Genomic DNA, 17,091 nt, shown 5'->3' with positions numbered 1-17,091 from the left:
GACGTTTTAACCCTAAATATTAAAACCATTGGTTTTGATATGAATCTGTTAGCCCAAAATATGGTGCTAATTTAAAGAATATTTTGTAAAACCATGACAACAATTAGTCCTAATGTTAGGCTAGAGAAAGCCTTAAAGGATAAAAGGAGAGAAACTACCCTATTTCAAACAAATATTTTAAAATTAAAAGTGTTTGTCCCATAGAAGGTTAGATGGGAAGATATTGAGGTTTTGAAATTTAGAAATTACTAGATGTTGTTCCAGTTGAAGTTCCTGTTTCTATGAAACCTTCTAATATCATTGAGCATAAAGATGACTAAGTATAAATAAGATTTCCTTCTAGAAATATAAAGATAGAGACTAAAGAGTCATCTAGACCATCTTTGAGAAGGTCTACATCTTCGGTTCCAATACAAATTTCGAGGAAGGAAACCTGCGAAGGAGTTTGGGAAAGTTCTAACCACATTAATAAACCAATATATAGGGTCGAAATCCCACCATTTGAAGCATCCTCTAGGAGATTAGGAACTCCCACTTTGTTCGGCATTGGCTATGCAGACATCAATCACCCAATGGTGATACAAGTTAATAACGTTGAGATAAATAAAGAACTGCTTAAAGAGCATTTCTATTCTAAGAAAAATTCCAAAGCTAGAAAATGGTTTCTTGAAACCTTTTTTGAAGAAGAAAAAGATATGTATCATAATGAATACATAAAATTTATGTACAAAATGAAGGAACATTATGACTTCTTCTAGTTTTTATAAAAGCTCTTCCAACTTAGCCATAAAGCTTATCCCAATTTTCAAATAACTAAAATCTTAAATGTCATTGAAACAGAAAATAATAGGTTTAAAACCTATAAATTAATTCAATGTTCCAGGATTGAAAGCCTCCTAAAGGCTAATAAGCCATTAGTAGCCCAAAAATCTAGTACAATAATATTGTCTGCAACCGAAGTAGGTTCATCTTCTTGCTTTTGTCATATTAGGGTGAAACTTGCCTTGTTAAAACCTTCTCCTAAAATATTTAAACAAAAAAAAAGAGAATACAAACTAGCTATAGGGAGACAATGGAGAACTTCTGGCAGAATTAGTCAGAATAATGGAAATCCTTAAATAATCTATAAACCTATATATTCATATCTCAAGCACATCATGATGAATTTTCCAGTTAAAATTTGTATTTCAAAATGAACAAGATCTCTAAGTAGCTTCTTCCTAGCTAGCATTTAAACAGTTTGTATGAATGTGGACTGATAGTGATGGCAAAAATTTCATATTTGACATTGTATGTAAGCTGTAGCTAAATGGCCTCAACAAATTTCTTATCTAATAGTTCCATTTCAGATAGTGATGGCAAGCACTGTCCGAATATAAATGGAGCGATCTCGTTAACTAGTATAATCATTTCAATCAACTTGGAATATAATTAATTGATGGCAGATAATGGTGTAGGACAACCAAGCTTCATCTTGACTTGGTTAATTTGCTTTATAATGGGAAAGACAAGTGCCGATGGCAACTGATTCCCATTGGAGATGTCATCAAATTTCTCTTTACATACAATATACCAAATCAATGTAACTGACAAGGAATCCTAGAAAAGGATACAAAAACTAAAAGAAATCTAACTAGTATGTCCTTGAACATTTCATGCCTCATCACCCTATCTTCTTCTTCACAAATGACTTTTTGATTGTCACTGCATCTATTTTATTGGCTAGAGGTTTGGAACTGGTCTTTTTAATGAACATAAAAGACAAGCTAAACTAACTTATATTGAAAACTTGATAATCACAGGTACCTTTGCATGGACCAAACCAGACAAAAGCAGCTAGAATGTTAATCTTGTTCATGATTCATACCCAGTATTGCATATTGTAGTTATACCAATGACTGGAAATTTAAATGTAGAAAAGGAAAAAAAATTGCCCATATATATATATATATATGTTAGTCGAAGAAAATTTCAAAGAATTCATGGCTGAAATAGAAGACAAATTAATATATAGAAGAGAAGAACAAAGAGTAGAAAGATTTTTCAGTAAATTAAATTTCTAGACTTAATTAACATCAACCAACTTCATTGTTGGAATGATTTTTCAGCTTTATGCCAAATATTCTGTACATATGTGTCCAAGTTCTTGATATTTGGTAGGAAGACCAAGTCTATGTGAGATCCAAGACCTACAATTATCATTATTAATAATCCACCGGCTGGCCCTAGCTGTTGTACTTGTCAGCTGATGGCCGGCAGGCTAGCTGCTGGCATCCATTTGGCATGGCTACATGGAAGATTTTCTGAGACCCTGAAATTTTCTCACATTAGTTCTTTTGACCTCTTCTTAGACATGTATCTTTAGTGCATCTAATCCATCAAGAGAGTAGTGGAATCCCATGACATATTGTCAAATACTTGAATAACTTGGGATACTTTTTCAAATTGTTAGGTATTTTACAAGTTGGAAGCTTTCAACAACTATTAAACAAATGCTGCACTTACTCAAAAGATCACTATAAATGCTCTGCAGAGCCCCTCGTTTCCAGTCATTCACAAGTTCCTTCTATAGAAGTTTTGAGGTAGAAGTCCTGCATTTTGGGGATCAGACTTAAGGGTTGCTGGAAATGGCCAATTTTTGGCCTCATCTAGTTTTTGCTTTGGCGTTTTGCTTGATAGCCAGTAATGTAGCTGCAGACGACAAGCCTTACATTTATGCATCTCCACCTCCACCACCGTATTACCAGCATGAGTATCCACCTTACCACTACAAATCACCACCATCACCCTCTCCATCACCACATTCTCCATACTACTATAAGTCCCCACCACCCCCATCACCATCTCCTCCACCTCGTTACTACTACAAGTCTCCACCTCCTCCATCTCCCTCTCCGCCACCACCTTACTACTACAAATCACCACCTCCACCTTCTCCTTCACCACCACCTCCTTATTTCTATAAATCACCACCGCCACCATCTCCATCTCCTCCACCTCCCTACTATTACAAGTCACCACCTCCTCCATCACCATCACCTCCCCCTCCTTATATTTATAAATCACCACCACCACCTTCACCATCACCACCACCTCCTTACATTTACAAGTCTCCCCCTCCTCCATCTCCATCACCTCCTCCTCCTTATGTTTATAAGTCTCCACCTCCTCCATCACCATCACCTCCCCCTCCTTACATTTACAAATCCCCACCACCACCATCTCCCTCACCTCCACCACCGTATGTTTACAAATCCCCACCACCTCCATCTCCTTCACCTCCTCCGCCTTACATCTACAAATCACCCCCACCACCTTCACCATCACCACCTCCTCCATATGTTTATAAATCCCCACCTCCTCCATCACCATCACCTCCCCCTCCTTACATTTACAAATCTCCACCACCACCATCTCTCTCACCTCCACCTCCGTATGTTTACAAATCCCCACCTCCTCCGTCTCCTTCACCTCCTCCTCCTTACATCTACAAATCACCACCACCACCTTCACCATCACCACCACCTCCATATGTCTACAAATCCCCACCTCCTCCATCACCATCACCTCCCCCTCCTTATATTTACAAACCTCCACCACCACTATCTCCATCTCCACCTCCTCCATATGTCTACAAATCCCCACCACCACCTTCTCCATCCCCACCACCACCATCTCCATCACCTCCTCCTCCATATGTCTATAAGTCTCCACCACCACCTTCTCCATCACCTCCCCCACCTTATTACTACAAATCCCCACCACCACCATCTCCCTCACCCCCTCCACCCTATTACTACAAGTCTCCACCTCCGCCTTCTCCATCACCACCACCTCCATACTATTACTAAAAGATCGGCTATTTCTACTTGCTTTATGTGAGTATAAGACTTAGGTTTCAGCCTATTCACTCCTGGATTTTATTATATTTATGGAATTAATATTTTTATAATCTTTTTTGCAGCTCATTGGTTGATAGAAAATGTAATTAATAAAAGGAGCCTGCAGATATTCTTTGGGGACACATTGACGACCACCTAAACTCAAAGAAGACAATGGCGTTAAGAATAAGGGTTTTGGCCCATGGATGCTTCTTTGCCTTTCTTCATGTGATTTTGATTTTATTCGTATTCATGAGTCATGAATACAAATATATTACGATTGATTTTTTTCCACAGGATCATATTTATCCATTCACTGTCTACAAATTATGTTACTGATATTGAAATAAAAAGGAATGTTTGCATTGATTTGAATGTGAGAATGTACCCCAGATGGATCAGAGGCAAAACTTCACCGAGGGTCAACTGTAATTCTCATTAATGCGCAGAAAGCCTCCAGAGTAAACAATTAGAAATTGAAAATATCGAAATGTGTGGCTCTCAAGTTGAGCAAAGCCCGCAGAGAGTTTCAACATGTGAAACATTGTTAAGCTGCATCTAGTAGTGCTGCTCAACAGTAGTTTCCATGGTAATACATTTCTAATTCCAGCAAGCTTTGAAGCATGCTGGCGATGGCTAAGTTATTAGCTTTGCCGTGCTTTTCCATCAATATTCAAATTTGGCTCATTAAATTAAGCATCCAACCTATCAATATTTCTAAGTCTCTTAAGAACTCAAAAGGTCCTGAAATCTTTTTTTTTTTTTTTCATTCACTGCTCAAAGGGTTCACAGTATTCACTTTTATTTATACCCATCTTGCATGTATCTCTAGTTAATGCTTTCATTAGTGTACAAGGCAGGTATTTATGTACAAAAGTGTGATGGCCTTCAAGGATGCCTGATCTGTTGATCAGTTGAAATTTCAATTCAAAATTTGTTTTAGTCTATATTAAATTTTTTTATTTAAAACTAAAGATGAGGCCTTATTTATTTACTTATTTAAGATTAGGACATTATAATTAAAGCCACCGGGATATATGTGCATTTATTTTGTCAAAATATTCATTATAAAGCACAATATATTGATATCATTTCCATAGGAGGCGTCCAAATTAATTTGCCCACTATTGGTTAAACTGCCAGTGTTTGAATCTAAATGAAAGGACAATCAATCATCAATAGCCAACTAGCCTCACCAGTGGCAAACAGTCAACAAACGGAAAATGGAGGCATCATTGAAGAATGGTAGCCAATTATGAATTCAGCTGCAGTATACTTTCTTAAGATTGTTTTCTATAAGCAACTTAAAAGAAGAAAAGCCTTCCTTTCGAGTTATTAATTGAAGTGTTTCTCCAACATGGAAGGATATCATGTACAACTTTTTAACTCTTTGAAAGACCAGCATCCGTAAATTACCTTCACCAATCTAACAAAGGAAGGACCTTAAGTATATATATGCCATGATGCTCCTGTATGACAACTACATGCAATTTTTTTCATCAAGGAAAAGCAATAGAAAATGTTAAGATATCATAATGCTACCTACCGAATAAATGATCCATGGTACCGTTGAATATGTATGGTGAGATCTAGATCATCGAATAAGGATAAAAACCAATAGGACCAAGGTACAAAGATATAAACAAATGAGATTATGATACAAACGATAAAATCCAAAAATGTATAGGTGATACCATCTAATTAGTGATGTTTTTTTGAAAAAAATTGAAAAAGTACATTTCTATGTTTTAATCAGACCAAAAGCAATTGAAAATACAAAAAATTAACTTACCTACGAGGGAGGTCCTTCACAAGAGATGACCTTTAGAACCAACCTTCTTTCCTAATGCCGAAAATGAATCTTCAACCACTTTTGACAACTTATGACAGAAGGCTATAACAGTTGTAGAAGGCTGTAATGGCATAGAAAAAGGCCTGGCCCCTTCATGTGATGGCTATAAAAAGGAAGAAAAAAAAAACAACCATAGGCATGAAGAATTTGAGTTTTTCTTCAACAATATTATAGATAAGCACTCATTTGTTGGAGTACCACGAAACCAATAATCAATGATGGCAGTTTCCCTACTTAAGTTTTGATGCACCCTTAAACTAGCTAGTGAAATGGCCTAAAACCAATGTCACACCCGGCAGTTTCATTTCTCCAATCATAATCACTTTGTTCATAACCAAGAGCAAGCCGCCAGGTAGCTAATTCCATCAAGTTCTCATATTATTAATGGCACTTCTCTGATACCAAGTTTCATATGAATTTTTTCCCCTAATTCCTAAGAGAGAAGAAATGCCACCGGCAATATACATAAATTAAAAATCATAAAGAAATTTAGTGGAATAGAACAAAATAGATACAAAAATTAGTATGTCTTTGAATGTTAATTTCCACACCTAAACCACCCAACTTTCTTTTTCGTAAAGGACTTTATCAATTGCCATTGCTTTTATATATTGGGGCTGCTTGCGGTACTTTGGAAACAACTTCTTAAATAAAACAGGGAAAAACAAAATCAACTTCTATTAATTAACTAATGTGATGAGCTCATTCATGGACCCAAACTTCTCTTAATAGCTCTTGCTTTTGGATGATTACGCCTGAATGCTCTGTCCTAATTAGACCAACTATATTGACTGAGAAACGGTGAACTAGTAAAAGTTAATCTGCCAATAATTTTATAAATTTTCAATTCCCTGGCCGGAGAATCATATCGCTGAAGTAGTAAAAGGAATGATTTGATTAAATGATCGTAAGGTTAGGCAGGTTAGGCTTCTCGAATTAAATACTGATCAAGACATGGACAGGCATCTGTATATATAGTATATATATAGCGACTTTGAGGTCATGTAAGTTTAATTAATTTAGACATCAGGTCAGGGCTTCCAGGGAAAATTTTCTCATTATAAATATCAAGCCTAGAACCCTGAAATGTTCTTGCTTGACTTCTTCTTGGACATATAGAGGTTAGTGGAATCCCACTATGATCATATGGTCAAAGACTTGAATAACATGGGGAATTGTAAGGTCAAATTATATAGATGACCAGTTGGAATATTTCAACAACTATTAAACAAATGCAACACCCATTGAAGGGATCACTATATAAACCCGAAGATCCAAATTTGCAGTCATTCAAAAGTGTCCATTCAAGGCAGTCCAGAGAAGTGGGGTACTTTATACTGAGTGAAACTTTCTGGTGACCTGTTTCAGGGTAACCAGAAATGGCCAATTTCTGGCCTCACCTAGTTTATATCCTGGCATTGTTCTTGATAGCCACCAATGTAGCTGCCGACGACAAGCCTTACATTTATGCCTCTCCACCTCCACCAACATATCATGCTTACAAATCTCCACCTCCCCCTTATCGCCAGTATCCACCATACCGCTATAAATCACCACCACCACCGGAGCTTTCACCTCCACCATACTATTATAAATCTCCACCACCTTATCGTTACAAGTCTCCACCTTCCCCATCCCCATCTCCTCCACCTCCTTACCAATACAAGTCTCCACCTCCTCCATCTTTGTCACCTCCACCTCCTTACTACTATAAGTCACCACCACCACCTTCTCCCTCACCACCACCTCCTTACATTTATAAATCACCACCACCTCCATCTCCATCACCACCACCTCCTTATGTCTATAAGTCTCCACCTCCACATTCTCCATCACCACCACCTTCTCCATCGCCACCACCTCCGTATGTCTATAAGTCTCCACCTCCACCTTCTCCATCACCACCTCCTCCTTATGTGTACAAATCCCCACCACCACATTCTCCATCACCACTACCTCCTTATGTCTATAAGTCTCCACCTCCACCTTCTCCATCACCACCACCTCCTTATGTGTACAAATCCCCACCACCACCTTCTCCATCACCACCACCTCCTTATGCGTACAAATCCCCACCACCACCTTCCCCATCACCACCACCTCCTTATGTATACAAATCCCCACCACCACCTTCTCCATCGCCACCACCTCCTTATGTCTATAAGTCTCCACCTCCACCTTCTCCATCACCACCACCTCCTTATGTGTACAAATCCCCACCACCACCTTCTCCATCACCACCACCTCCTTATGTGTACAAATCCCCACCACCACCTTCACCATCACCACCACCTCCTTATGTCTATAAGTCTCCACCTCCACCTTCTCCATCACCACCACCTCCTTATGTGTACAAATCCCCACCACCACCTTCTCCATCACCACCACCTCCTTATGTCTATAAGTCTCCACCTCCACCTTCTCCATCACCACCTCCTTATGTGTACAAATCCCCACCACCACCTTCTCCATCGCCACCACCTCCTTATGTCTATAAGTCTCCACCTCCACCTTCTCCATCACCACCTCCTCCTTATGTATACAAATCCCCACCACCACCTTCTCCATCGCCACCACCTCCTTATGTCTATAAATCACCTCCACCACCTTCTCCATCACCACCACCTCCTTACGTATACAAATCCCCACCACCCCCATCTCCATCACCGCCTCCTCCTTACATCTATAAATCACCACCACCCCCATCCCCATCTCCACCTCCTCCATATATGTACAAATCCCCACCACCTCTATCCCCATCACCACCTCCTCCATACGTCTATAAATCCCCGCCACCACCCTCTCCATCACCTCCACCTCCTTACATTTACAAGTCCCCACCACCTCAATCTCCATCACCGCCACCTCCTCCACCTTCCCCATCACCTCCTCCACCTTATTATTATAAATCACCAGCAACACCATCTCCATCTCCCCCTCCTCCCTACTATTACAAATCCCCACCCCCTCCTTCTCCATCACCTCCACCACCGTATTATTACAGCTCCCCTCCACCTCCAGTTGACTAAAAGAATGACTATTTCTTGTTTCATGTAAGCATTCATAAACTACAGTAACTGATTTACTTCTCATTGTGATCACTGTATAATTACTGTTGTTCTTTTTTGCAGCTCAAAGATTGATAGAAAGAATAATTTGTACAAGAGGGAGTAATTGAGCGTCTTCTTGAGAATAAAGGAACTTCACATGAGGATGATTCTTTGGAAGTCTATTCTTGTGATGTTTTTTTTTTTTTTATTTGTTACTCAAAATATAATGCATTTGTTTAATTTCTTTGATTGGACCATATCGATCTGGTCCTTTATTTGTGTCTCCTTTTATATGATGTAATTTAAAAAAAATGAGTGTTTACATTGATTTGGATGAGAGCAATGGCTATGAACTTCATGAATGACAGGTGATATCAACTAATGAACAGGTAAGTAGAATAGGATCTATGTATGTTAAAGTTTTAGGGCAACGCTGCCATAACCCTAATGGACCAATATATTCAAATAGTGACAAGTGGAACAATATCGTTTGGTGAACTTGTACCATAGGCTGGGTGAAACCATTTGGGCTTTTATAGAACATGGAGATATAAGCTCACTTTGTGCTGACTCAATTGGCCCTCTGCGGGTTATTATATTTCTCCTCTTGGTTGTCCATGAGTGCTTTGGTTATGCTCTGTGGTGGCTTGGTGATGCCTGTACTTCTTCCAAACACATAAAAAGTCAAACCTAAAATTTTGTGGAGACACCAAATTAAGTTCCTAGTTTTTTTTGTATATAATTAAATATGTCTAAATATTTGACTTCTTTTCAACTTTCTCATTCAGCCTCAAATAATAGAAAACTTTAAATCTACAATGACTCAACTATCAAGTTTAATTCCAACATCAACTCATGTATGTTCGCCCATATGATTTATTTGCATTCTTAACCTTACAAAAAAAGGAGAAACGAACATGCCCTTTTTTTTAGGGGGTGTGGGCAGGGGGATGTTGATATTTTATTCCCTTGTGGTTTTGCGAACTTTGATGTGCTTGCAATGACTCTTCGATCCTCTGATGTATGCGCTTCCACACATGAGAGTATTTTTGAATGAAGGAATTTTGCCCAAATAATTGATAAGTTTTTAGATTCTAACCCGCAAGTGAGGATAGTTGAAACAAAATTGATCAAATCAGTGTTTAGATAGTAACGCGACTGAATTAATTATCACTTAATACCTTCTTTAAGATTAACAAACCAAAGAAAACATGAGAATGATAATTCAATTGAGTAGATATCAATAAGAGACATATAAATCATTAATTAAACTTCAATAAATATAATCAAACATATCAAAATATAGAGACCCATTACATGAATATCAAAAGTATTTTTTGATAATCATAAAAAAAAATCATCAATCAAGTGTTGTTACATGTGCAACTTAAGTCCCATTATGCTCCATGTGAATCTCAGACATTTGTACTACATATTGAATCTCATTATTTTATACCTTAATTTCATCTAATTGTATTTAATTCACATTCTATTTTATTTTAATTTATATTTTTGTTTCAATTAAAAATCAAATTTAAAATTTGATAAATATTGATTTGAAATTTTAATATTTTCTCAAAATATAATAGTTTAAAAGTAATTCAAAACTTTATCTTATCATAATATATAAACAAATAAAAAAAGTGCACTCTCCCCCGAGTGATCATTTTGTTGTCTACATACTTGCTAACCTATCTAAAATATGATTAAAAAAGATGAAATATAATAAAATATTTACATGTTTTAGATTTAAAATTCAATATAAGTGTGTTGAAGATATTGGATTTTGAAACTTTTGGGTTATGTTTGGTTCCCGGAAAATACTAAGGAAAGAAAAAAAATGCAAAGGAAAATAATTTTTTCATGTTTGGTTGTCCTATGAAAAATATAAAAGAAAATCAAATATAATTAAAACTAATTAAAAACCTATGTATTTTAAAATTATTTAATCTTTATATTAATGAGTTAAAATAAATAAAATGAGTTTGAAGTAAAAAATAAAAATAACTTATCAACTTTTAATCCATTTTTTATTTTTCTTCACTTTTTCTTTCCTTATATTTTTCCTTTGTATTTTCTTTCCCTTGCATTTTCCCTCAAATTTTCTGAGAACCAAACATAGCCTTGGTGTTTCTAAAATGTATTTTTATCATTTTTCCATATTATTGCATACCTTAAGTTTTGAGATACTAGGTAATAATAGTTGTCTATATAATATATTTGTTTGAGATGATTAACCAAAGTCAGGATGGCCGAGTGGTCTAAGGCGCCAGACTCAAGTTCTGGTCCTCGAGAGAGGGCGTGGGTTCAAATCCCACTTCTGACATTGTTTTCAGGTTTTTTTTCCCCTTGCATTTTTTGGTTTTTTATTCCTTCAAATATCTTTTCCACTGACTATATTGCATTTTTCCATTTTTATTCAGCTATTAATCATGCAATATTTCGTTTTTATTGGCAGAGGTGATGGAGCCCCGAGGGTTGAATTCTTCTTTAAATTTATATTTTGCACTTATTTAAAAATAGAAGTTTGGAAATGGTATAAAAGCAAAATGCTTTGTGAAAAATAGCAAAAAAATAAGTACATCCCGATGTAATAGAAATAATTTATATCATCTCCATTAAAGTTTTATGTCATAAGAAAAGTTTTTATGTGTGTGTATTTATGTAGTTGCTAAAAGATTTTATCAGTTTTTTACTTCACATTTGTAGTAATATGCATGTATAATCACTACAAGTATTTAGCCTCCTACTGCATCCAAATATTAAAATTACAAGTAGTTCATAAGAAATTTAGAATTTTATATATTTTAAATAAAAAAATTACGAGAGTTCTTAACCCAAATCTTCATGAAATTTAGATTAAAAAAATATTTCCCAGACCAAACTTAAATGATATTTGTTTTTTGATTGAATAGAAAAAATTAAAATATTTGATTTTTTTCTATTCAATAAAAAATAACTTTTTGATATCAATCAATATAAATAGAGTAAATTTGTTATCAATTAGTTCAATTTAGTTATGTTAATTGATATTAATAAATTATTTTTAACTGAATAAAAAAAATTAAATATTTTGATTTTTTTTTATTTAACCAAAAAACAGACATCACCTTACTATTTGGACACCATATGATAATTGGTTAAACAAGAGACAAAGAATATAGTATAAGATGGGAGTTTGTAGACCAATAAATACTCCATACACACTTTAACCCTAAGATGCAAACCGATTAATATTACAATGATTGGATTCAAAAGCTATTGTGAAATTTATTAGTGGAAAGACTATAACCAAGATACTATAAAAGCAGCATTTAACACATTATTCCACGACAAGCACCCTTGAGGGAAAAGTCTTATATATAATGTGGTTTGATCAATATTATTTGATGTTTTTGCTATAGTATTCATGCTGAGTTACTATAGATTCTTATGTTATGGTTTTAATCAATTTTTGTTATTTTGATGAATAGTAGACTAGAGCGAGGTGAATTCACATTTAAATTATTTATTCTCTTAGCTAGTTTGATTAATGTGGTTCAATATCATTACTTTTTTTCTATTTTTACTTTGATGCAAGTTTGATGGTTAAAAGTTACTAAATATTCGAAGAATAGAGAAGGACCTAGTCCGTGTAAAGAATCTTAACAAACACATACAATCACCTGAGGAGTATAATTACAAGAGCATTCACTTAGACACATTATACTTAGAAGAATTACATTATTTGGGGATGGTACCTCAAACAGGACAAAACAAGCATTATTGAGCATTGAATTGTTAGCACACCCATATATAAGATCAGTAAATTCAATTAGATCCGGTGCTACTCCTTATCAAAAGGTGGAAGATTTTGCTACAAGACTTACTTGACACAATCCTTATTAAGCAGAAGGTATATATCCTTAATTCCATATGTAAAATTACAAAAAACTCCTTTAAGAGAGGTATTATTATTAAGCAACAACTAAGCTCATTTCAATTAGCTCCTTAGTTTATACTTATTAAGATTAATTAGACTTAAAACTGATTCCTATGAATTAATTAACATAACATGCATATACAGATAAATAAACAAATCAAGAGGGAAATAAAAATAAAGGACATCTGCTGACTACATGTATATATGATAAGCCCCACGCCCCACGTTCTCTGCCATCTCCCCAATTTATTATTCATTTTACTATAGGGGATAAACCCCACGTTCTCTGCCATCTCCCCAATTAATTATTCATTTTACTATGTGGGATAAACCCCACGTTCTCTGGCATGTCCCCTTTTATTATTCATTTTACTATGTGGGATAAACCCCACGTTCTCTGGCATGTCCTTGATTTAGTATTCATTTTACTATAGGGAAAAAAATGTGACTGTACACCTGGGTTTGGCTGTTTGGGCCCTTTGGTTTCTTTTGGAGTTGGGATCTTTAATTTTTTTTTTTTTTTTTTTTTTTTTTTGAAAAGCCCAATATTTTTTAGATGTGATGAAAAGTTGCATTTCAGATTATTGTATGCTTTATGATTGTCTAGATGTTGACTCAAAAAACCTGAATTTAGGAATCTGATGATTTCTAAGTTTTTAAGCGAAAGCACCACTTAAGGGCAGCTAATCGAAAGAGAATTGAGAAGTCTGAATTCTATTTTTCTTGTTCTATATGCACTAGACTGTCTAAAATCCACTGTAAATCTGAATTAATTAAGAGAAAAAAAAAAAAAAAAACAAGACTGCAAAACCTGCACATGCATTGTCTAATCTCAAGGTCACCAACTTCATTTTTCTGTGACTTGTCTGCAGTTGTTCTTATTGCACCATAATATAATTCTCCACGGTTAATTGAGTAGTAGAAATCCATGGGAAGGTCATATGTGAAGCTCTACTAAGCGTGTGCAAGCTGGGGCTACAAGGCCTGGTTTGATTTTCTGCTCAGGAGTACAAGTCTCATCTATATGGATTGAGCTGGGACACTGGACACTGGACACAGGACACATTACTAAGCTAATATATAGGTTCGCTGAATAGGATGCCCTTATCTTAGCGAAGCATGATTGTTAACCATAAACGGAAGATATATGCTTGATGAAAAATACATAACACTGTTAAAAGTTAGCAGAAAACACAGACCTAGATGTATTTAAATTCAATGAAAACAGTAATTAAATAGTCCCAAAAAAAAAAAAGGCAATAAGGCTCTTCTTAAAAATTGAATTCCGGGCTTTTACAGCTTACAAGAAATGATGCATTGAATGCTCCATACAGACAAGTTAACCAGAGGCCTCCATTTTGAGCCCTAATTTATTCACGAATACATTTGATTAATAACGGAAACAATAATAAAAATGTCTTCAAACTCAGCTTCCAAAGGAAGCTAGCTAGTTATTCTTGCACAGACAATTCATGCAGATTGAAGTTGTGAATGGAGGCTTAGTAGTGTTTTGGAGGTGGGGGAGATTTGTAGTAGTATGTTGGAGGTGGAGAGGGTGAAGGTGGAGGTGGCGACTTATAATAATATGGTGGATGAGGGTGTTGCTTGTGAGTTGGGGGTGGAGGGGACTTGTAGTGGTATGGAGGATGAGGGTGTGACTTGTGAGTTGGGGGTGGAGGAGACTTGTAGTAATAGGGAGGGGGAAGTGATGGTGATGGTGGTGGTGGTGACTTATAATAGTATGGAGGAGGTGGTGACTTTACGGGTGGAGGTGGTGATTTGTAGTAGTAAGGAGGGGGTGGGGACGGAGATGGTGGAGGTGGGGACTTGTAAACATATGGAGGAGGTGGCGATGGTGATGGTGGAGGTGGCGATTTGTAGTAGTAAGGGGGTGGGGGAGAGGGTGAGGGAGGTGGCGGTGATTTATAGTAGTATGGAGGAGGTGGAGAATGCTTTGGCGGTGGTGGTGACTTATAATAGTAAGGTGGTGGAGGAGAATGCTTTGGTGGGGGTGGTGACTTGTAATGATAAGGAGGATGTTCTACATGCTTTGGTGGTGGTGGTGGTGACTTGTAATGATAATGTGGATGTTCTACATGCTTTGGTGGTGGGGGTGGTGGTGACTTGTAATGATAAGGTGGATGTTTTACATGCTTTGGTGGTGGTGGTGGTGGTGGTGACTTGTAATGATAAGGAGGATGTTCTACATGCTTTGGTGGTGGTGGTGGTGGTGACTTGTAATGATAAGGTGGATGTTCTACATGCTTTGGTGGTGGTGGTGACTTGTAATGATAAGGAGGATGTTCTAAATGTTTTGGTGGTGGTGGTGGAGACTTGTAGTGGTAATGCCGTGGAGGAGAATGCTTTGGTGGTGGCGGTGATTTGTAATGATATGGTGGATGCCTTACATGCTTTGGTGGAGGCGGCGGTGACTTGTAGTGGTAAGATGGCGGAGAAGAGTACTTTGGAGGGGGTGGTGACTTGTAATAATACGGTGGGTAATTTGCATGCTTTGGCGGAGGAGACTTGTATGATGGCGGCGAGTAGTGTTTAGGGTGGTGGGGTGGAGGAGGCGAAGCATAAATATAGGGTTTAGAGGCAGCGACACAAGTGGCAATGAGACAAAACGCCATAGCACAAACCACTCGAGGCCAATGCCCCGAGCTTCCCGGGCTTCCCATTTCCGGCAATGCAAACTCCAACAGAACTACCAAGTTTCTGTGAGTTCAAAGGAGAGGGAGACTAAGCCTTTATATAGTGATCTTCTCAATCATTGCAGTCAAGTGTATGTTTGTTTAATCAAACTATAACAGGCTGTCTTGAAGCTTTAATATTGCAATTCACATTTTTTCAACTATAGGATTGAAGGTTCCCACTAAGTACCTCATATTTATTCATATATAATAGGCAATGAGTACAAGTCAAGATTGAGAGTAGGTATATATGGTGCAGTACTGGAGAGACAACTCTTTTTTTTTTTCTGCCATTGCATGTGAAACCGCGTTTTAAGGCAACAGGGTTGAAGTTTCCTGAAAATCATTGCGGGAGAAATGGATCAGACAAGGAATAAAAGGGTGTGAGGTGGATACTTGGATCGGAAGCGAGTGCTTTGCTAATTAAGTTGTTAAGATATGTGATTGATAGACAACACCGACAAATTATACTAATACTTCAGCATTACATGTGACTCAAGTTAAGAATCCATTTGATACTGTTTTTAAAAAAACATCTCTAGATTAAAAATTGTTTTCAAAGAAAAGCTAAACATCAAGTAAAGCTTGAAAAACATTTTAAAAATAAGTTCAAAAATCACGTGTAGTGTTTCCTCGAAAAATACTAAAGTCTGTTTTGTAGTGATTTTATAAAATTTTACCATAAATAGTATTTTTGAAAAAAAAAAAAAAAAGATGTTTGGCAAATTTTAGAAAATATTTTTAAAATTATAAAAATCACTTGAAGTGTTTTTTTGGAGAAACACGATAAACAATTCTCCTAAAAACACTTTCATTAAAAACATTTTAAATAGAAATATTATCAAACATACTCTTAGAGTACGTTTAAAAATAATTCTAAAAAGCATTTCTAGCATTTCTAACACTTGAATAATAAAATTTTTTAAGTATTATAAATATTAAAAACGTTTTTTAAAATCACTATCAAACCGACTCCTGATAAATAATTTTCTCAAAAACACGTTTAAAAAAAACATTTCCATTAAGGTACCTTGAAAAGAAATGTTATTAAACACACTCTAAGACTGAGTTTGACAATAATTTTATAATGCACTTTTAACATTAATATTTAAAAAAAATATTTTTGAAGAAAAATCAAATGTTTTGACAAAATTAAAAATTGTTTTTGAAAAGTTAAAACAAAATCACTTATAATATTTCTTGAAGAAGTACTCGATACGTGATTTTCAAAAAATATACTTCATTTGAAAGCATTTCAAATATAAACACTTTCAAACATACTCTAATATTTGCAAATCATCTTTATTGAATATTAATTTGATCTTATTTTTAAACTCTTTTTCCAATTAAAGCACCAAATACCCCTTTTTTTTAATATAGGTAAAGGTAATTGTATTAAAAAGAAAAGTATATATGATGTATACAAGGAACAAAAAACAAAAAGGTGGGAACACACAAAAACAATTACACCTTATGAAGCTTCTAACCAATCTACAAAATCAAGCATCAACAAAGAGTCATCCACAATATACAATCTTACCCAATCTCAAAATAGATAAAAAAAAAAAATTAAAGAATAATCTAAAAATTCACAATTTTTAAAGGTTCTCCCATTTATTAAAGGACCAAATACTTACGTGAGAAGTTTATATATATGGAATAATTATAAGGATAAATTTTATAAAATTATCTC

General features: G+C 35.8%; 2 protein-coding genes and 1 non-coding gene across 3 annotated transcripts; 2 read left to right on the top strand and 1 right to left on the bottom strand.

The window, feature by feature from the left end:
• Positions 1–2,627: 2,627 nt before the first annotated feature.
• On the top strand, positions 2,628–10,244 carry LOC132253910 (extensin-2-like). The gene is made up of 4 exons (XM_059737274.1): positions 2,628–3,848; positions 5,995–6,085; positions 7,111–8,753; positions 10,176–10,244. The coding sequence occupies exons 1-4, from the start codon at positions 2,628–2,630 to the stop codon at positions 10,242–10,244; spliced, it is 3,024 nt and encodes a 1,007-aa protein (XP_059593257.1).
• A 781-nt stretch (positions 10,245–11,025) lies between these two features.
• On the top strand, positions 11,026–11,109 carry TRNAL-CAA (transfer RNA leucine (anticodon CAA)). Its single transcript has one exon. It is a non-coding gene; the product is annotated as a tRNA-Leu (tRNA).
• A 2,832-nt stretch (positions 11,110–13,941) lies between these two features.
• On the bottom strand, positions 13,942–15,412 carry LOC132253932 (extensin-1-like). The gene has a single exon (XM_059737379.1). The coding sequence runs from the start codon at positions 15,384–15,386 to the stop codon at positions 14,205–14,207; it is 1,182 nt and encodes a 393-aa protein (XP_059593362.1). The 5' UTR covers positions 15,387–15,412; the 3' UTR covers positions 13,942–14,204.
• Between the last annotated feature and the right edge of the window lie 1,679 nt (positions 15,413–17,091).

This window comes from Vitis vinifera, chromosome 6 (genome assembly GCF_030704535.1).
Source record: "Vitis vinifera cultivar Pinot Noir 40024 chromosome 6, ASM3070453v1".
Taxonomy (NCBI): Eukaryota; Viridiplantae; Streptophyta; class Magnoliopsida; order Vitales; family Vitaceae; genus Vitis; species Vitis vinifera.
Note: the sequence above shows the minus strand (reverse complement) of the source record. Positions and strands in the feature narration are given on the sequence as shown.

Excerpts from the sequence above, each read along its gene's own strand:
- LOC132253910 (XM_059737274.1), top strand. The coding sequence starts at position 2,628 with ATGGCCAATTTTTGGCCTCATCTAGTTTTTGCTTTGGCGTTTTGCTTG. Across the intron at positions 3,849-5,994 it reads CACCACCTCCATACTATTAC|CTAGTGAAATGGCCTAAAAC; the intron begins TAAAAGATCGGC and ends CCCTTAAACTAG. Across the intron at positions 6,086-7,110 it reads AACCAAGAGCAAGCCGCCAG|AAATGGCCAATTTCTGGCCT; the intron begins GTAGCTAATTCC and ends CAGGGTAACCAG.
- LOC132253932 (XM_059737379.1), bottom strand. The coding sequence starts at position 15,386 with ATGGGAAGCCCGGGAAGCTCGGGGCATTGGCCTCGAGTGGTTTGTGCT.